This window comes from Trichosurus vulpecula, chromosome 5 (genome assembly GCF_011100635.1).
Source record: "Trichosurus vulpecula isolate mTriVul1 chromosome 5, mTriVul1.pri, whole genome shotgun sequence".
Taxonomy (NCBI): Eukaryota; Metazoa; Chordata; class Mammalia; order Diprotodontia; family Phalangeridae; genus Trichosurus; species Trichosurus vulpecula.
Genome location: NC_050577.1, coordinates 292134497 through 292156121, shown reverse-complemented (window position 1 = coordinate 292156121; position 21625 = coordinate 292134497). Strand labels below are relative to the sequence as shown.

The window sequence follows — 21625 nt, the reverse complement described above, 5'->3', positions numbered from 1 at the left end:
ACAAAGCAGCAAGAATCCTGCCTGGCTCCCACATTTGGGGTGGGAGGTGGGGAAGGGAGGGTGCTATCTTTTACTTTTTCTCCTCCTTGTACACACCTGTAGATGGCAAGGTGAAGGCCGTGGCCAGCTCCCTTTCCCTCATCTGGCTGTTAGCAATGATGTATGAATAAGCTGAGATGACAGCTTCATTTTCATAAGTTAACTTGTGCTGGGAGTAGCAAAGCACGAGAGACACGTGCTTAATCATAACTTGGGGCCCTGCACAGAAAACAATGACAAAGGCTTTTCCTTTAGTCACGGTGTTTTATTACCGTAATTCTGAAGAAGGCGAGACAGCCGGGAGAGAATACTGAACAAGCAGCTCATTGTGGCAGCCCTTGGCGTCTCCTGGAGATGATTCCTCCAGGCTTCTGCCTCTTAATGAGATTGTAGTCAAAGGATCCCTTTATACAATAGGTATTAGTTCTAAGAGAAGCAATATGCTAGAGTTGAAAGGACATGGAATCCTGAGGGCTGGAAATGATGTGAGTGCACATCTTCCACTACCTTGTTTCTGTGTTACCCTTGTAAAGTTGCCTAACCTCTCTGTGCTCCTCTTCCATTGTCTGGAAGGTGAGAATTGTTTTTCTCCTGCTATCTACTCACTTTACAAATGCTTTGTAAACCTTTAAGGTACTATAGAAATGTGAGTTGCTGTTGTTATCAGTCAGTAAGTAAACACCACTATGTGCCAGCAACTGTTATCATGTTAGCCTGCCACCTCCAAGAACAGCCATATAGCCTGTATATGCCTATATATGTACATGCTGTTTTCTTCCCTCCCCCCAATCTCTGTTGTAGAATATAGGCTCTTTGAGGGCAGGAAGTGTTTTTGGTTTTTTCTTTAATTCCCAGCACTCAGCATAGTGCCTGGCAAATTGTAAGGGCTTAATAAACCTTTATCGATTCATTGGTAGATACTTGGTATTCTCCCTGCCCCATGCACCACAGTATATAAGCTCCCTGAGGCCAGGTGTTCATGGACCTTCTGACTTTGTATCCACAACACTGAACCCAGTTTCTGGGACATTGTAGACACTTAAATGTTTGTTGATGTTATCTCCCCCGAAAAAATGGAAGCTCCTTGAAGACCAGTCCTGTCCTGTCCTGTTTCGTCTTCGCTTTGTCTTTGTCTTCCCTGGCACATAGCAGACATTTAAAGGTGCCCATTGATTAATTCCTTTTAAGATATAAAATAGCTTGTATTCTTTTTTTAGATTCCAGAAGGATTCTGACCATGGCAGAGGATATTGAGGCTACCTCCTTGTTCACTATAGGAAGTCATGCCTCTTATCATTGTAGTTTAATAGCGCAGTGGCTGCTTGCCACAACAAACTGTTGACCATTGGTTAGTTCGTGGTTTTGGTGGTTTATCAAAACCTCTAGATATTTTTTCCACGTGAATTGTTTTTATAGAATGTCTTTCCCGTTCTGTGCTTTTTAGAATTGTTCATTTTTAAACTATTGATGTCACAATATAAATTATCTTCATTCTTCCCTCATAGTTCTGCATTAATTTATACAATTCTTCCCAGGTCTCTGTGAAATTGTGTCTGAATCCCATCTGGTTTGCTGGCTAGAGTAATGGACTTCGAGTCAGGAGAATCTAAATTCAAATCAAACCTCAGATATTTGCGAGTTGTATGAGCCTGGATAAATTGCTTAACTTCTCTATGCCTCAGTTTCCTTATCTGCACCTAGGGAAGATGGATTCACTGGTCTCTAATGTCTCTCCTGGCTCCAAATCTAGATCCTACATTTACATGGGATATGTAAACTAGATCTGCCAGGATCATCTCTTTAGAGCTGGTCATAGCTTTCATAGGAAAGACAACTTAGCCTTGAACAACTTACCTTCTACTTGAAATCTTTGTCAGTCCATTCCATCTGGAAATTCTTGGTCACCCATTTGGTTGGTTCAGGCTATCATTGGATTGGGGTGTGTGTGTGTGTGTGTGTGTGTGTGTGTGTGTGTGTGTGTGTGTTTGAGAAAGAGAGAGATAGTAAGGAAGGGAAGGAAGGAGATGGAGGAAAGGGGAGAGAGAGAGAGAGAGAGAGAGAGAGAGAGAGAGAGAGAGAGAGAGAGAGAGAGAGAGAACGGAGAGAGAAGAGAGGGAGCTTATGGAAGTGATCAGATAAAATGATACAGTGGAGTGAGTATTTTCTTTCTGTGCCTCTAATTTATGCATTTGTGCTGGGATGATGATTTAGCTCCAGGCTCAGTAAATTGATCAAATAAATTACACCAACCTCACACACAATATCATTTCCCTGAGCTGTCATTGGGCTGAAGAGATGCTATATCACATAGCCCAGTATTCCAGGCTGAAGGTGGGAGGACAGCACTGCTCCATTTTGCATTCATTGAGTCAAGGATTCCAAATTGCTCTCAGCCCTTTTCCTGTGCTTCCTGCTCTTGCCTATTCCCAGAATTCTCTTCTTGATCTCATCAGTTGCACCATCCTTATAGTCACCTAGGTTTATAACCTTAGAGTCATCTTCAATTTTACATCTCACACTCACCTTGTCTCCATATCTAACTAGTGACATTTGAACTCTCCCTTGACAGCATCTCACACATCTACCCCCCTCTCTCTATCTGCCCAAACACAACCCCAATTAAGGTCCCTGTCACTTATTGCACAGACCATTGCAACATCTTCCTAATTGCTCTCCCATAATTATGGCTGTCCTCTTTCCAATCCATCCACCAACCAGATGACAACTGAATATTCCTGAAGCACAGGGCTATGTCACTTTTGTTTAAGAATTTCTAGTGGCTCTCCATTACCTTTGTGATAAATTCAAATCCCCCTGTTCATCACAGAGCTAGCCACTCATAGTAGGACTTCAATTTACCTTTTCAGACATATTTCACACTGTTTTCTGTCATATACTCTATATTCTAGTCCAGCTTACTGGTGTCCATAGATGACATTCTGTCTACCTCTCTGCTTTTGTACAGGCTGTCCCCCATGCCTGAAATTTGTCCCACCTCTTAGAAGGCTGAGCTTCTTCCAATATCTTACCGTCCTCTACCCCGGTCACTTCCTATACAAGCATTTTCATGATGACATCAATGGGTGCTCTCTCCTCCCACCCAGATAACTTTATAATCACATAATATTAATTATCTCTGCTCCTGTAATTTCTCCCCAGTTTGAATAGAAGTTTCTTGAGGGCATGTGGTATTTCATTTTTGCCTTTGTATGTCAATCATGTAGCATGGTGCACCACACATAGTATTGAATAATTATTGAATGAATAAAAAGACACTGATGGAAACCTCATGGTTCCTGAGCAAAATGGTTATCTAAGGTTGTAGAAGAATAGATATGTATTTGAGGCTATGGGTATAGAAGAAAGGATGCTGACTTGATGTCAAGAGATGGGTTTGAATGTATAACATCATGAATTGGGGATAAGGAAAGACCTTAGAGGTAGATTGTCAATTTCACTTTGCTTAAATGTAAAGAATCTGAAGCTCTGAGAGTCAATTCACTTGCCCCTAGATAGTAAGTAGTAGGAATGAGATTTGAATCCTGGTCCTCTGACCAGAGGCAGGTTGGTGGTGGAGTGGACAGAGCACCAGGTCTGTAGGCAGAAAGACTTCTTCCTGAGTTGAAATCTGGCCTCTGGCACTTCCTACCTATGTGACCCTGGGCAAGTCACTTAACTCTGTTTGCCTCAGTTCCTTCATCTATAAAATGACCTGAAGAAGGCAATGGCAAACCACTTCAGCATCTCTGCCAAGAAAACCCCAAATGGAGTCATGAAGAGTCAGACACAACTGAAAATGACTGGAAAACAACAACAGCCACCACCTCTGACTCTGGTACAATGGGAAGTATACTGGCACACAAAAAAGACAGAGAGGAGAAAATATATATACATATGTATGTGTGTATATATATATGTATATATATGCATATATATATACACACACACATCTACATACATATACATCATCACATACACACAGAGATATAGAGATGCACATATATATACACACATGTATACACATATGTATGTATCTATGTGTATGTATGTATATATGTATGTGTGTATATACATATATACACACACATACACACACACAATATAGTGGCTCTGGAATTAGAGCCAATATGGATTCGAATCTATCAGCTGACACACTTTTATGACCAAATCTCGCTGGTCTTCTTTCTCTAATCTGTAAAATTAAGGAGCTTGACTAGGGCCTCTGATGTCCTTTCCAGCTCTGAAGTTGTGGTCGGATGGTCCTGTCCCTCCAATCCGTTACATTTTCTACGATGTACAATGGCGTGTCTTGTGACTGTGGACAAGTCTCTTCCCTTCTATAAACCTTAGATTCCTTGTCTAAATGCTGATGAGATACTTGCTCTCCCTGCCTCAGGGGGTGTTGGGAAATAACAAATTTGCAAATTGCCACAGAAATGGGCCCTATGATTGTTATGCATTAAGATCTCATCTCACTGTCCAAAGATGGTCATGGTTTGTGAAAATGAGATACTGTGTATAAGGTACTTTGTAATTTCAAAGCGCTCGGTGAGATCGAGCTGGTGTGGCTCGCTGTTTGTCGTTGGTACACACCTGTGATTTCATCAAATGAGGACTATGCAGAGCGACCCCTCCTCCATAGCTCAGAGCTGTAAAGAGTGGCCCGTGGCTCCAGAAGCGAGGTGATGCGCTCGACCTTGGCTCACGCAGCCAGGAGGCTTCATTTTTGTTGTTCTGTTGAGTCATTTCACTCATGTCTGACTCTTTGGGTGGTCCCATTTGGAGCTTTCTTGGCAAAGATACCAGAGTGGTTTACCACTACCTTCTCATCTTAAAGATGAAGGAACTGAGCACGCAGGGTTAAGTGATTGGCAGCCGGTCACACAGCTAGTAGATTTCCGAGGCCAAATTTGAACTCAGGTCCTCCCGTCTCCAGATCAGGAGCTCTATCTACTGTGCGACCTAATTGCCTGTAGGTTTCACAGGCAGGATTTAAACCCAGGTCTTCCTGACACTGAGACCAACTATTCCTCTTCTGCCTGATACATTTATTATTGTTGTTATTAATTTCCTTGTCTCCTCTCTGCTAATGTTTTTCCATTCTATTTTCTTTACAGGTCAGCAGGTTTTGGGCTTGGTAGAGAACCAGAGTGATTGGTACTTGGGAAACTTATGGAAAAATCACCGACCCTGGCCTGCCCTTGGGAGGGGCTACAACACAGGTAGGTCATGAGATTCTCGAGATGTTTGCAGGGCACAAAGGTATGACCTGAAAGCTTATCTGGAATCTCTTTGTATCAAAATCCTGCAGTCCAGATGCTGTTGTTGAGTTTGGAGCTGGCTTGGACATTCAGAATTGTCTATCCCAACTGTCTCATTTTACCCCTGGAAAAAACTAAAGGCCCTGGGATTTTATGGGGATTTTATAGAGTCATTGGATTATACAATTGTAGGCAGAGGGATGTCATAAACCATCTACCAGAGGTGGGGAATCTGTGTTCTCTAGGCCACATGTGGCCTTCTAGGTCCTTGGGTGCAGCCTTTGACTGAGTCCAAGTTTTATATTGAGCGTGGTATCCATTTAAAGGAATTTCTGTAATTCCTTTTGTAAAGCAAATTTATTCCCTTCATTCTTCTTTTGCTATATTTTTCACGAAATGAACTATGTTTTCCTAAAGCAGGAGGCTCCTACTTTTATTAGGGGAGATGGAAAACCTGGAATGAACCTTGGAAGAAACATTTATTTTCTTTCTTCTGTAGCAAATAGTAACAGAAAATGTCAGATAAAGATATACTGCCTTGCCTCTAGGACAACAGCATTGGGGTCAGAGCTGTCCTACTAAAACAAAACATACACACAAAAATTAGGGCATCAATTCAGTTCACCAGGAGGTGGAATAGGATGCAGTCTAAGTGGCAATTTATTGTATCTGATGAGACACCCTTCCCTCCCACAGTGGAAAGAAAATGCATGGAAGGTACCAGGTGGGAGACATAGGCACACACCCTTGCATCTAAATTACCTCTTGCCGCACACTTTCTGTGCCAACATGCTTGAGTTACTTCCCTCTCTATTGGTAATAAATGGGGAGAGCAGATGGCAGAAGCTCTTTTTAAAGGGATGTGTCCATTTGAATAACCCGGTGACACCAAGCGGTCATTACAAGGAGATTTATGTTGCCTCGGAAGGGATTGGGTTTGATAAAGGGGATTTGTTATTAGAGAGAAGAATGGGGCTGGGCTTCCCAAGATGAGACAGCCTGGGCTGTAGATTTTCATGGTGAGTGTGGAAATTACTCTTCACATTCTGCAAAACCACCTCAGTTAATCACCTGCAAGGTCTAGCCACATGACCTGCTCTTTGGAAAAGGGTGTCAATAGAGTTGTTTGTGTTGTAATGGAAAGAACGCCAGATGTGGAGTCCAAAGACTCAGGATCATGATCTATTTCAACTGCTGTACTATTTGCATGACCTTGGGCAACTCATTTAACTCCCATCAAACCCCAGTTTCTTCAAGTAAAAGAAGGGAAGACAATACTTACAGAACTGATCTCAGAGAATTGCTACATGAGTCAAATAAAATGTATGTGAAACATTTGGTATCCATGAAGGGACACATATGTAGAGACTTTCCATGCGTCTCGGTACTCATAATATTCCTCATTTCTTATGAGAGAGACTCTTTCTCTCTAAATCCCAGACTGTCTCTGCTGCCCAGAGTATTGTATTCTGGTGGAATATGAGATTCTGTTAAGAGGATGTGCTGCGATTGATAATATCCCACTACATTTGTGTATCTCAGATCAGGTAGCCACTCTCTAATCTGTGGGTATCTAATTGACTTCCAGTTCTTGCCACCACGGAAAGTGTTGATAGAAGGAATTGGTTCTATTCAGGGCCTTTTATTTTATCTTTAACCTCTATGGAGTATATCCCTGGCAATGGAAATGTCTGGGACAAAGGCTGGTACTTGGAATCACTTTCCTCACATAGTTCCAAATTGCTTTCCAGAATGGATGGACCAATTCATCCATCAACAATTCATTTGTGCACCCACCCCTGCAAAGCCCATCCTTTGCCATCTTTGCCAAATTACTGGATGTGAGGTGAAACATAGGGTTATTTCTATTTGCATAATCTTAGTGGTGATTCAAAGCAATCTTTCCTGTGTCTTCTAATAGTTTTCAATTCTGTTGAGAACTGCATGTTTATATCCTCTGACTGCTTATCTATTGGGCAATGGCTTTCATGATGCCTTTCACAGGGCTACGTGAATAACAGTTATTATTATTATGGCTGCCTACATGTCAGGGTCATTCTGGGAGTCAGGTGGAATAATGTATGCCAAATGCTTTGGAAACCATAAAGCGTGGCATTAATGTGCACTGCTATTATTTTGGGATCTTGGGCTTTAGCACTGGAAAGAGATCTTGGGCAATGCCTGCATTTTACAAAAGAGGAAATTGAGATCCATAGAGGTTTCATCATTTGTTCAAGATCAACAAGGTCATAAGTAGCAGGGCTAGAATTTGAACTCTAGCCTTGTCTCTAAAGCCAGTGCTCTCTCTGCTATCCTGGCCAGATTATTTGGTTGGAATATAAGAGTCAGTCACAAGAGAGGGTGACGTAACTGATAAGAGTCCCCCAGACACAACCAACAAGCTACAAGATTGCCAGAAGAATTCCGTGGATGTCAACAAGGACCTTCAGATTGGAGAACCTGTAGACCCCTTCACAGAATCATACATTTAAAAGCATCAGATAAAGTCCACAGGATTACAAAGGAAACAAACTATACTAAAATACAATTCTTGTTTTTTCCTAATGAACAAGTGCATGGACCCCAGTTTGAGAACTCCCAATGTAGTCTGTCCTTTTAGCAGAGGAGGAAGGTTGAGGACCAGGGAGAAGGGACTTACCAAAGGACAGGTGCCCCAGCTCCAAACGCTCTGTCTTATCTACTCCACTGCATTGCTTCTCTCTGTCTGCCAGAAATTGAAAACAGCTGGCCTGGGGGTTTTGCATGTCCATGCTCTCTTCTGGAAGATGAGCATAGCAAAGCCCTGGTGGAAAATGGCATCTGCATTCACAGATGTCAGGGCCTCCCTTTGCCCCTGCTGTTTGACCCCACAGAGAGACCCAGCTCATCTCCAATTTGTCAGGCTTTGAGTCTTAGCTTTCCTTACTCTCTCCTCAGGTGAGCCTGGGAGATGGAGAAGAGGGTCAGATCATCCCCTCCAACCCCATCCCCCCTCAGGCCATTCACAACTCCTTTCACAACTCAATTCCATCTTGCCCTACACCACTGAGCTAACTCAAGAACAGCTGCCAATGCCACTGCCAATTAATTGGCAACTCTTTGGGCAAAACTCACTACAACCCCCATATTGCAGCAGATGAAGCCACGAGAGGTGGCTGGGTGGTACAGTGGTTAAAGTGCTGGTCCTGGAGTCAGGAAATCTTGAGTTCAAATGGGACCTCAGATGCTTACTAGCTGTGTGACCCTGTGTATGTCAGTGAACCACTGTTGGACTCAGTTTCCTCATCCTTAAAATGGAGGTGATAATAGCACCCCCCTCCCAAGGTTGTTGTGAGGATCAAATGAGGCAATATTTCTAAAGCACTTAGCACAGGGTCTGGCACATTGTAAGTGCTACATAACTGTGAGCTGTTATTACTGTTACTGTGATTATTCTTACAGGTTTATTCTTAGCAGGGAACAGCTAGGCATACGACGGATAGCGTGCCAGGCCTGAAGTCAACAAGGCTGATCTTTGCGAGTTCAAATCCAGCCTCAGACACTTTCTGGCTGTGTGACCCTGGGCAAGTCACGCCCCCATTTGCCTCAGTTTCTTATCTGTATTTTTTTAAAAAATGAGCTGGAGAAGGAAATGGTCAACCACCACAGCCTCTTTGCCAAGAAAACCCCAAATGGGGTCGTGAGGAGTCGGACACAACTGGACAACAACAGACAAAACCATTAGCAGGTAGAAGTTTCCTGGGTAAGCCTGGCCGTAGATAAGGAGTTTAGCAGTAGATGTTACTCTATTTTTTCATTCTAGCAGAACCATTAAAATCTCTCATCTTCGGCTTATGTGCGTTGGGAGGAAGCAGGGCACAGTGGGCAGAGTCCAAAATTTGGAATTCTGAGATGTGGGTTTGAATTTCAGTTCTCTAACCTCAGACAAATGACTCTTTGCCTCACAGTTTCCTCATCTTTCATGTAAGTGGATTGGACTAGAACAGGGCTTTTCAACCTGGGGTCCCTGACCGTTAAAAAAAAAGTCAATAGAGTCGTTTCCCTTATGGTCTGATATATTTTATCTATTTAAAAACATGATTCTGAGATGGAGCCCTAAGCTTTAACATGGTGCCAGAAGGACCCAAGACACACAAAAGGTTAAGAAGTCCCAGACTAGATGATTTTCAGGGTGTCATGAACCCTAGACCACTCTATCCCTTACTCACTGCTCTTCTGAACCCCAAAACAAGAATGGGCTCAGAGATCCTAGAGGTCTGGTACTCTTTATTGGACAGGACCTTATGCATATCATCGTTCACACCATACTGGTATGTGTCATATGGGAAAAATGCTAGCAAGAACAAATAACGAATTTAGTACCGACTATGTGCCAAGCCCTGTGATGAGTGCCAGAGATACGGAAACAAAAATTAAGATCCCTCATCCTCAAAAAACTGACATTTTACTGAGAAGAAACAAGAAGTGCGCAGTTAAAGAAAAATAAAACATACTCAAAGTAATTTGGAAGAGCAAAAGCTCTAGCAATGGAGGACAGGATGAGGAAAAGCCTCCTAGAAGAGGTGGCCTTTGCACTGAGCCTTGGAAGGAGGTAAAGATTCTGCGAAGTGAAAGAGAGACAGGAGAATGAGGTCCCATGCTCTGGCTTGTGCATGTTCTCATACTCAAAGTCCAATTGCTTTGATTATCTGTTTGGACCATTACTAGTAAGTGTTTACGGAGAGCTCACTATGTGCTGGGCAATGCAAAGAATGAAACATCTTACAATTGGGAGATACTTTAGACATTATCTGATCTAGTCCATCTCTCTTTCTTCAAGGCTCAGTTCAGGAAGTCTCAGTTTCTACACCACCCCTGACCCCAGAGGAGATTTTTTTCCTTTCTCCTTTGCTTCATTGGGCTTTCTTATGATGATGGTGGTGGTGGTGGTGATGGTGATGATGATGATGATGGTTGAGGTGATGGTGATGGTGATGATGATGATGATGGTTGAGGTGATGGTGGTGGTGGTGATAGTGATGACTGGTGGCGGTGACAACAATGATGATGATGATGATGATGAAGAAGAAGAACAGCAGCAGCAACAACTAATATTTGCGTAGTGTTACTATATAGCAGCACTTGGCATGGTGCTAAGTGGTTTACAATAATTACCCTGTTTAATCCTCACAACCCTGGGAGGTAGGTGCTGTTCTCCCCATTTTAAAGATGAAGAAACCGAGGCAAACAGGTATTAAATGACTTGCCCAGAGTCACTCACCTGGTAAGTGTCCATTCTGTACACATTCAGTTTCTCAGCCCCACCAGTAGACTGTAAGCTCATCAAAGGCAGAGGTGGTTCTGGTTTTGTCTCAGCATCCCCACCACACCACGTTGGACTACCACAGAGTGTTTACCAAATCAAATTTGATGTTATTCACCTTGAAGATATAGCTTCTGTAACATCTCTGACGGTCACTAGGATTCAAATCCATGACCATTCTAAATTCTAATGCATCCATTTATAATTTCCAATTAATTCATAATCCATTCTAAATTCAGTGCACTTTCTAGTAGGTCACTGAGCCTCTCCTTTAAATCCAAGAATATTAGATATAGAGAAAGAAGCAGACTTGGAAGCCATCAAATTTAGGCACACCACCCACCACCCCTCCCCATTTGTCACCTGACAGATAAGGCACAGAGCAGCTAAGGGGCTTGCCCAAGTTCACATAAGTAGTGAGTATCAAATGAGGGTGCAGGTTCTCCTGATTTCTAGTCCTGTACCCTATGACAATGTGGCATAGTGAATAGTGATCTGACCTTGGAGCTGGGAACGTTTCAGTTTAATTTCTGCCTCTGAAATCCACTGATTGTTTCACTGGTTCAGTAGCTTAACCTTTCAATGCTTTTGGCAACACTCTAAAACTATTAGTTGCTGAAGAGGTGCCAACTTGCATTGGTGGAGGGAGTTTCCTCCTCTGAGATTTTATTAATGAAATCACAGATCTAATTCCTTGCTGTCGTTATTCAGTCATTTTCTGACTCTTCCTGACCCTATTTGGAGTTTTCTTGGCAGAGATAATGCCATTTCCTTCTCCAGCTTATTTTACAGATGAGGAAACCAAGGCAAACAGGGTGAAGTGCCTTACCCAGGGTCTCACAGCTAGTAAGTGTCTGAAGTCAGATTTGAACTCAGGAAGATGAGTCTTTCTGACTCCAGGCCTGGCATTACATCCACTCTACCACCTAGTTGCCCGATCTAATCCCTAACTTTGTCCTAATCTCCTCCATTCATAAAATACTTTTTGTTTTACAAATATTATTTCGTTTGACCTTCACTATAACCCTGTGAAGTAGGTTGTTATCCCCATGGTGCTGATATAGAAACTGAGGTTCAGAAAAGTAATGTCAGTTGCCCAAGGTGTCCCAGGGCTGGCAAATATCACAGCCATGGCTTGAAGCCAGGTATTCTAAATCCAAGTTCAGTGTTCATTTTAATGCGGCATTTTGCTGTTTGTTGGAAATGTTCACAGTGAAAACCACTGACCTCTATCGCAGTTAGTGGATTAGACCAGATGTGTCAAACACAGGGCCAGCCCGAACCAGGTGAAAATCTAATTGGAAAATGTTTGACAAAATAAATAAAAATACCATAGGACATAAATAACGTTAATATGTGGTTTTCTATGCCAGAATCTGACAGCAGGGATCCTTGTGTAGTGTTTAGGGACCCCTATTTCTACTTGAGTTTGACAAGACTGTGTTAGACCATGAGAAGAAGATAGGTATTTCAGGAGTGAGTGGGGCCGGGGAGGGAGACACGTAATTTGTGGATCATAGAATTTAGTGACTAAAGGGATCTCCAAAGGCATCCAGTCCAACCCCTTTATTTAATTCTTGAGGACACTGAGGTCAAGACATGTCAAGTGATTTTCCTGTGGTCACACAAATAGTTAATGACAGAGGAAGGATTTGGAACCAGGTCTTCTGATTCTAAATTCAACACATTTTTCTACTGAATCAAGATCACTGGATTTCAAGCCAGAATGTACCTAAGAAAAAATCGAGTTCGGTCTCCTCATTTTATATGTAAAATTATTGAGACTTGACAAGGAGAAATAAATGTTCAAGGTCAACTGACAGCCAAATTCAAATGTGACTCTGAATTCAGCTTTTTCCGGTGAGCCCCTCAGCCTCTTCAACTTTCAGAGATGTTTATGAAAAACCCTTCATTTTATAAGCTAGAGAGTTCACTCACATAGGCCTTTCCTCCTAGTCCTCCTCCCTCCACCGTTTAAATCCGTTTCCTGGCTTCAGAAGGGCCTTTAAAAGAAAAATTATTGCTACTCTTAATTTCTTGTCTTGAAGCCAAGTTATTCAATCCAACAAGCTGTTTTAACTATTGTACCATGACTCTTTCCTTGGCCCATCTAATAAAACTTGGCGTGCGACCTTATCGAACATTTTGTAGAAACATCAGATCCAGCGTGTTCCGCCCACCCGATTTCTCCTTGGTATCTCTGAAAAAACCCCAAGAAGGGAGCTGAAAATAAGAGAGCTCTCTCTTATCTGCTGTGGCCTAGGTAGTCTTAGAGGTTTCTCAGCTGCCTCCTAAGATTTACAGAAGAGATGAGGTATTTGTCCCTCTCTTTTCACCCACTCCTTACCAGAGATTTCCCAATTCACATAGTTCCTTATGCATATCTTTCTTCCTTGAAATAACCTGATGGAAAAAGTATACATTTGACTTTAGACTCCAGAGTCTGACAGATAACACCTCATCACATCCTGGAAATATCTCTGCCTTTTTCTTGCCCTGAAAGACCCCGCTCACTGGCCTTTCCTAAGTCTACTTCCTCTGTCTCTCTGATCTTCTAATCCTGCTTTCTAATGCACGCCACTGGCCCTATCCCTCTCCAATGACTTAGTAGCCAAATCCAATGGCCTTGACTCAGTTCTCAGTCTCCATGAGCTCTCTGCAGGTTTTGACACTGTTGACCACCCTCTCCTCCTTAATGCTCTCTTGTCTCTATTCAGGACACCCCTCTCCTGATTTTCCTCCTACCTTTCTGATCACTCCTCCTCAGTCTCCCTTGCTGGATCTTCTTCCAGATCACCCCTCTAACTGTTGATGCTCTGTCCTGGGCTCTCTCCTCTTCTTCTTCTATGTGACTTCCCTTCGTGATCTCATCAGTTCCCATGGATTTAATTACTGTCTCTATAGTGATAATTCTCAAATCTGCCTGTACCACCACATCCTCTCTGCTGATCTCCAGTCTTACCTCTCCAAATGTAACTCCAATGGCTCCTTATAACTTCCAGGATGAATACAAAATCCTTCCCTTGGCATTCAAAGCCCATCATCATTCAGCCCCCTCCTACTTTTTCAGATTTCTTAAAACTTACTCCCTGATAAGAACTCTGATCCAGTGACATTGGCCTCATTGATGTTCCACAAACAAGACAAGACACTCTGTCTCTCGGCTCTGGACATTTTCTCTGGTTGTCCCCATACCTGGAGTGATTTTTCTCCTCATTTCTACTTCCTGGCTTCCCTGACTTCCTCTAAGTACCAAATATTATTCCATCTTCTACAAGAAGCCTTCCCCAGCCCCTCTTGTTTCTAGCTCCTTCCCTCTCTTAATTAGTTCTTTTTTATCCTGTGTATAGCTTGCTTGTACATTTTTGTTTGTATGTTGTCTCCCTTATTTGATTGTAAACTCCTTGAGGAAAGGGTCTGTCTTTTGACTCTTTTCATATTCCATAGTCTTGGCATGGTGCCTGGCACATAGTAGGCTCTTAATTAATGTTTATCAGTTGATCAAATTTCTTCAATGACTGCCTATTGCCTCTAAGCTGGAATAAAATCCAAACTCCTTAACCTGGCTAAGTCTTTCTGGCTTTCTTCATGCCATGCTTCCTCAGCCCTCTAGCTTTACCTTTCCGTTTTATACTCCAGTTTCTGTCCCAAGACTTTAGACTCCTTTGGTTGAGAGTACTTAATATCTAACATCTGGATCCAGACCCACCATCATGCTGCCACCTGTCTGCTGCCAGGCATGCCTTGGTTTATAACTCTGCCAGTGCAGGTGGGCACCTCTTCTGCAAAGCTTGGTATTGAAGAGTTCCCTAAGTCACAAAGCTGTTGGTATTCTTGCTCAGAGTTACACAACCAAGGTATTTCAGAGGTCAGACCTGAATCTAGGTCTTCCTGGCTTCAAGGCTGGCACTCTATCCCCTAACTGATGTTTCTCGAACATTTACACAGGGAAGGAAATGAACAAATGTTTGTTGAATAAATATGGGAAAGATGGAGGAACTTTAGGTAGATAGGTGGTCCAGGGGATGAAGACCTGGGTCTGTAGTCAGGAAAACCTCAGAGTTAGAAAAGGAGGAAAGGTGAAGAGTTAGAGGAGGAAAAAAAGCAGGGGATAGAGGAGGAAGAGAAGAGGTAGAGGAAGGGAGGAGAAGGAGGAAAGAAAAATCAAAGGAGGAAGAAAAGGAGGGAAGTAGAAGAGGAGAAAGATAAGGATAAGAGGAGGGGAAGAGGAAGAAGGGAATAGAGGAAGAGAAAGAGGAGGAGGAGAAGAGGTAGAGAAATGGAGGAGAAGGAAGGAAGAAGAAGCAAAGGAGGAGAAGGAGGGGAGTAAAGGAGAAGAAAGAGGAAGAAGAAAAGGGATAGAGGAAGGGAGGAGAAGGGGAGAAGAGGAGAAAGGGCCTAGAGGAAGAGAAGGAGGGAAAAGAGAAGAGAAAGAGGAGGTAGGAAGAAAAACTAGGGGAGGAGGAGGAAGAGGGGAGTAGAGGAGGAGAAAGATGAGGATAAGAGGGAGAGGGAGGAGGAAGAGAAATAGAGGAGGAGAGGGAGAAGAGGAAGAGAAAAGAAGAAACAGGGGAGAGGAAGGAGAAGAAGAGGAGGAAGGGAAGAGAAGGAGGGCAGGACAAAGGGAATAGAGGAGGAGGAGAAAATGTGGAGAAGGGGGTGAGAAAGAGGGAGGAGGAGGAGGAAAAGGAGGAAGTTTAAAAGTTAACATCAAATAGGAGACTGCTTTAGTTTTTCAGATGTGGAAGGTGTCTTTTACACAAAGGATACGGTGCCTCAGGCCTTGGAAGCCATAATCCATTTGGAAACATGTGAAAATGGAGCAGACTCATTTACTGAGAGGAAGGTAAGGGAGCCTGGCCCCAACATGAAAGCATTAGGGACTTGTTGCCACAGGCGCCATGAAATCAAATGTGGCCGACTAGTCATAGAGCATTCAGCCAGGAGGCCTGTGAGGGACAATGGCCAGACCATTCATCAGCACCCGCTCTACCCCCACCATTGTTTGCCCCCCCCACCTCACCCACGCTAGAGCTGGTATTAGACCTGAAAAAGAAATGACCAGAAGCTATGACCACCATCCCCTCCGCCACTGTTCTTAGCTGTGACATGAAAAAGAAAAGGGAGGCAGGAGGGGAGGAATACAAACCAAAGCCAGGTGGAAAACAATGATAGTTAACTGGTCAGCATTTGTCTTAAACAAGTGTGCTTTTTGGGGATGGTCTTCTGATTTTCTTCAAGAACTCTCACGTGTGTGGGAATGTGTGCTTTGCACAGGAGTATCCTATGATCCTATGTAACCGGATTGTCCTTTGGCTCTGAATTAGCAACAGCAAATAGGGGAATCTGAGGGCTAGCTTGCCCTTCCCCTCCCCACTCCAGCCATTAATGCAAACGCTGCTGAGAAAGGAGGGTAGATGTAACCATGAGTTATAATTGGGTTATGCCATTAGAGGAAGATAGGCTTTTCAGAAGTGGGGGAGGAAGACCTGTCACTCATAGGATCATAGTATTTAATGATGAAAGGGGTCTTAGAGGGCATCTAGTTCGACCCCTTTATTTTATACATGAAGACGAGAAGTTAAGTCGGGCCACTTAGCCACGAATGGCTCCAAATTTATGGGAGGGGGGAGGGGAGTATTATAAGAAGTATATAAAATGCCACCCTGGCAATCACTAGAGAGCTCTAAACTGATTGTAGGAACTTCAACTAAGAGCCATGACATGGAACCAGATTTGCTATAGCACCTCCCAATAGTATTGAGTTCTGTCCCCTTTTCCCATCTATTGTGTGACTTTTGTGGTTGTTTTTGTTTTTGTTTGGGTTGTTTGGTTTTTTTGGCAGGGCAAATGGGGTTAAGTGACTTGCCCAAGGTCACACAGCTAGTACATGTGACAAGTGTCTGAGACTGGATTTGAACTCAGGTCCTCCTGACTCTAGGGCCGGTGCTCTACTCACTGTACCACCTAGCTACCCCTACTTTTGTGGTTGTCTATGACTTTTCTCCACAGTATTAGAAAGCCAGGAATTGAATGCTTTCTTTGATTGATCCTGGACTGGTTGTGTAGCCTAGTGGTATCAAACTCAAATAGAAATAAGGACCACTAAACTATGCATAGAGTTCTTTTTAGGCAGCATAATGGACTTAGAAACCCAAATATTAATATTATGTGCATTCTATGGTATTTTTATTTATCTTGTTAAATATTTTCCAATTACATTTTAAGCTGTTTTGGGGCACTGGGCAGCGTTGTGAGGTGCCAGCAGGTATTTGACATCTGAGGGGGAGAGAGAGAGAGAGAAAGAGAGAGAGAGAGAGAGAGACAGAGACAGAGACAGAGACAGAGACAGAGAGAGAGAGAGACAGAGAGAAAAGAGAGAGAAATGACAGATTGATAGATAAATATTTGGGTGGAAGGGTTCCTTGATAGTGAGGATCCTCCATTAAAGTACTAGTCCAATATATGTTGTCTCCCCCATGGTCATGTAAGATTCTTGATGCCAGAGATTATGTTTTTGCATTTATTTGTATCCCAGCTCTTAGTACAGTGCCTGGCATATTATAAGGGCTTAATAAATGCTTGTTAACTGACTGATTTATCACAGCACTGATGCTGGCCCTGGGTTCTCAAACGCTATGCCAGAAGATCTTGGAGCAGTGCAGTGGAAAGGGCAACAGCTTTAGAGTCAGAGGACCCAGGTTTAAATCACAGTTGTGTTTCTTACTTGGATCTTGGCAAGTCAGTCCATCTTCCTTTTCCTCAGTTTCCCCATTTATAAAATGAGGGCATTTTATTTGATGTTCTCTAAAGTCTCATCTAGCTCTGAGTCCTATAAGCTCTGGCAAGCTAGAAAGGCTGTGAGCTCAGTACTAGTGACAGATTCATTTCTGTTGTCCAAGAATCTGCCTAGCTAAATTCATAGAGGATTAACATTAGAAGATTGCATAGGAAGTGATGAATATTTTGGCCACTGGAAGTCATGAAAGCACTTATTTACAGAAAAGCTTTTTGTGATCTGCATAAATGGAGAGCTTAGCCACACGGATGAAGCCATAGATCTTTTGATGTAAAGATCATTGGGGAAGGGGGAGAGGAGCAAAACTTAACACTGATTAGCACATGCATAATCTATGCTTTCACCAGGGACAAATCCCATCCACGGTTCATCTGAATTTAACAAAATGAACCCAGGTCTAGCCTCTACCTGTTGCTCCTCCTTCATTCTCAAAGAAGACCAGTGACATCCCACTCACGATGTCTGGACTTGTGTGTGAATTGGGTTTGGATCTGAGTGATGCAGAACTGCACAGAGCCATCAGCCTTGCCCTGTCCTCCAAAATCATTAGAGTCCTGTGGCAAGACCAGGGGCAGGACAGCTGGGGATGGCCCACGATGCCAACGCTGCCTGTGTGACTTTGGGAAAGTTACCATTCTGAGCTTCACTTTCCCCCTCTGGAAAACTAGGTTGGACTGGATGCACTCTCACATCCCTGTTAGCTCTAAATCTATGATCCTCTGATTCTCCTGACAGGGGTGGGGCGTGCGGGGAGGGTACATGCAGCTAGGTGGGCCCATAGTGGACAGAGTGCCAAGCCTGGAGTCAGGAAGATATCTTCTTGAGTTCAAATCCAGCCTCAGACACTTAGTAGCTGTGGGACCCTGGGCAAGTCACTTAACTCTGTTGTCTTCAGTTTTCTCATCTCTCAGGTGAGCTTAAGAAGAAACTGGCAAACCTCTCCAACATCTTTGCCAAGAAAACCCTTAATGGGGTCATGGAGAGTTGGACACTACTAAAACAACCAAACCACAATGATGATGACATGATTCTCCTACACTGTGTTACTCTGCCATGGGGACTTGAATCACAGGCCTGTCAAGAGGTACCTGAACCACCTGAATCAGATCATTTATTCTTTTTAGCCCTCCATTTTTTCATATGCCATCAAGTCATCTATGTGCCAGTCAGTGTGCTAAGTGCTAGGGATGTAAATATAAGCAATTAGAAAGATACTCTCATCCTTTAAAGAGCTTACATTTTAATAGAGGAAGACAGCATATAAAACACCAATAAAATGAAGGGATGGTAGGTCTCAGTGGTCTCTGATGTCTCCTCCAGCTCTCAGATTGTGATCTTCCACTGTATCCCTATTGCAATCCATTTTTTTCCTGCAACTGGTCCAATTTTTGAAACTCCCAATTCCCCTAGATAGTTTTATGGCATATTTGACATTTGATAATGACAGGTCAGTGGGGTTTGATTCTTCAAAATGACACATTGGCTTCTGCAATGGCTAAGCAGGAGCCACGACAAATGAGCTGTTCCTCAGCTCAAGCCATTTCTTAAAAGATTTAACATTTGCTCAACATGCATCATTCTCTGAGAAAATAGCCACTATATGCCTTGGCTATTGGCTCCTGTCAGTGGCTCCTGGAATATCCAAGTGGTCCAGTACAGTGATGGTTGTTAGGAACTACGAGGAGGGCTCTTGAGAGGTAATTTGGTATGGTGCACCAGACACTAGGCTTGGAGTCTTGAAGACCTAAACTCAAATCACATCTCTGATACTTGTTCACTGTGTGATACTGGACAAGTCACTTTGCCCTGATATGCCTCAGCTTCGTTCTCTATAGAATGACTTGATGGCCTCCAAGGCACCGTCTACCTCTAAAACTATGCTTCCCATTCAAACAGCCATCAATACAATACAGACTCTTATCCACTCTAACCTGAACTGTTTTATCGGCCTTTTATTTTGTCTCCTTGCATCAAGGGTCTCCCCACATCAGTCTATTTTCCCCTTATCTACAAAAGTGATTTTTTTCCCTCAAGCACAGGTCTGACCATGTCAGCTATCCCCCTCTATAAACTCCAGTGCTCCCTTTGTCCTCCAGGATCAAATATAAAACCCTCTTTGAGGCATTTAAAACTCTTCACAACCTGGCCCCTTTTGTATCTCTCCAATCTTCTTATACTTTACTTCTCTGCACTTTGTGGCTAATGTACTTCTACTGATCTACTTGCTACTAAAGTCCATAGCATTGTCAGATATTTCAGTGTCAGGAAATGATATGATTTTTATGAGTGGAAATCATCTTAAATTCTAAGAACCATTCTTTCTGACTTGCAGCTAAAACCTTCCCCAAGAGGGTGGGAACTTTCTATTCTTATCCCCAGCTCTTAGAACAGTGCTTCACACATAGTAAATGTTTCATTCCCACCCATTTTAAGTTCACTGACACCCAAAATATCATTGTTTAATCTTTCCATCTCCTGGTTCTCACTTCCAGTTTACCTTGGTTCATAGATCTTACATTCTAAGTTCCAGACATCCTAGAGAATGAAGTCAAATGGGCCTTGGGAAGCATTGCTAACAAGCTAGTGGCAGTGATGGAATTCCGGCTGAGCTATTTAAAACACTAAAAGATGAGCCTGTTAACGTGCTGCATTCAGTATGCCGGGCAATTTGGAAAACACAACAGTGTCCACTGGATTGGGAAAGATCAGTTTATGTCCCAATCTTAAAGAAGGGCAATACCAAGAAAGGTTAAAATTACTGAACAAGTGTGCTCATTTCACATGCCACCAAGGTTACACTTAAGATTCTGCAAACTAGGCTTCAACAATATGTGAAATGAGAATTACCAGAAGAGCAGGCTAGTTTTAGAAGAGGCAGAAGAACTAGAGACCAAATTGCCAACATTTACTGGATTATGGAGAAAGCAAGGCAGTTTCAGGGAAACATCTACTTCTGCTTCATTGACTACACTAAAGCCTTTGACTGTATGGATCACAACAAAATATGGCAACTCCTGAAAGAGATGGGAGTGCCAGATCATCTTGCTTGTCTCTTGAAGAACCTGTATGAAGGCCAAGAATAAACAGAACCAAACACGGAACTGATTGGAAAAGGTGTATGACAAGACTATATTGTCACCTTATTTATATAACTTTTCTACAGAGTACATCATGTGAGATGCCAGCCTGGATGAATCAAAAGCTGAAATGAAGGTTCCCGGGAGAAATATCATATACGCAGATGATACTACTATTATGAGAGAAAGTGAAGAGGAATTAAGAAGCCTCTTGATGAAGGTGAAAGAGGAGAGTGTAAAAGCTGACTTGAAGATTGACATCAAAAAATAAAGACCTTGGGAACTGTCCCCATCACTTCCTAGAAAATAGAGGGAAAAGAAATGGAAGCAGCATCAGATTTTATATTCTTGGACTCAAAGATTACTGCAGATGGCAACTACAGCCATAAAATTAAAAGGCTCTTGGTCTTTGGAAGGAAAGTGATGGCAAATCTGGACAGTATACTAAATAGCTGAAACATTACTTTGCCGACAAAAGTCCATGTAGTCAAAGCTATGGTCTTTCCAGTGGCAATGTATGGTTGTGAGAGATGGACTATAAGGAAAGCTGAGTGCCCTAGAATCGAGGCTTCTGAATTGTGGTGCTGGAAAAGATTTTGAGAGTCCCTTGGACAGCGAGGAGATCAAATCAGTCAATACTTAAATTAATTAAGGCTATTCATTGGAAGGTCAAATGCTGAAGCTGAAACTTAAATAATTTGGCGACATAATGAGAAGATGGGACTCATTGGAAAAGACCCTGATATTGAGAAAGATTGAAGGCAAAAGGAAAAGGGGACAGAAGAGGATGGGATGAATAGACAGCATCATGGAATCAACAAACATGAACTTGGACAGATTTTGAGAGAGAGTGGAGTGCACACTCTGGTCCAGAGGTGGAGAAACTGTGGCCTCAAGGCCACATGTGGCTTCAAGGCTGCAGGTTTGCCACCCCTGCACGGTCCATGGGGTCATGAAGAGGCAGACATGGCTGAACAACAAAAAAGTTTCATTCATGCCTTCATTCCAGAAGTTTAGATCTTAAATTGTACCCTCTGTAAAATGGGGACACTATTGTGTATACTGCCTATGTCACAGGTTTGTTTGTTTGTTTTTTGGGGGTGAGGATCCTCTGTGAGCTTTATTTTGCTTTGTAAGCCTTAAAACA

The 21625-nt window shown here is 42.8% G+C and overlaps 1 protein-coding gene across 1 annotated transcript in view; it reads left to right on the top strand.

The window, feature by feature from the left end:
- Positions 1–21625, top strand: part of LARGE1 (LARGE xylosyl- and glucuronyltransferase 1) — a 612831-nt gene that overhangs the window by 464868 nt on the left and 126338 nt on the right. Inside the window, exon 7 of the mRNA XM_036759140.1 lies at positions 5157–5261. Coding sequence (XP_036615035.1) covers positions 5157–5261 — 105 coding nt within the window. The remainder of the gene's footprint in view (positions 1–5156; positions 5262–21625) is intronic.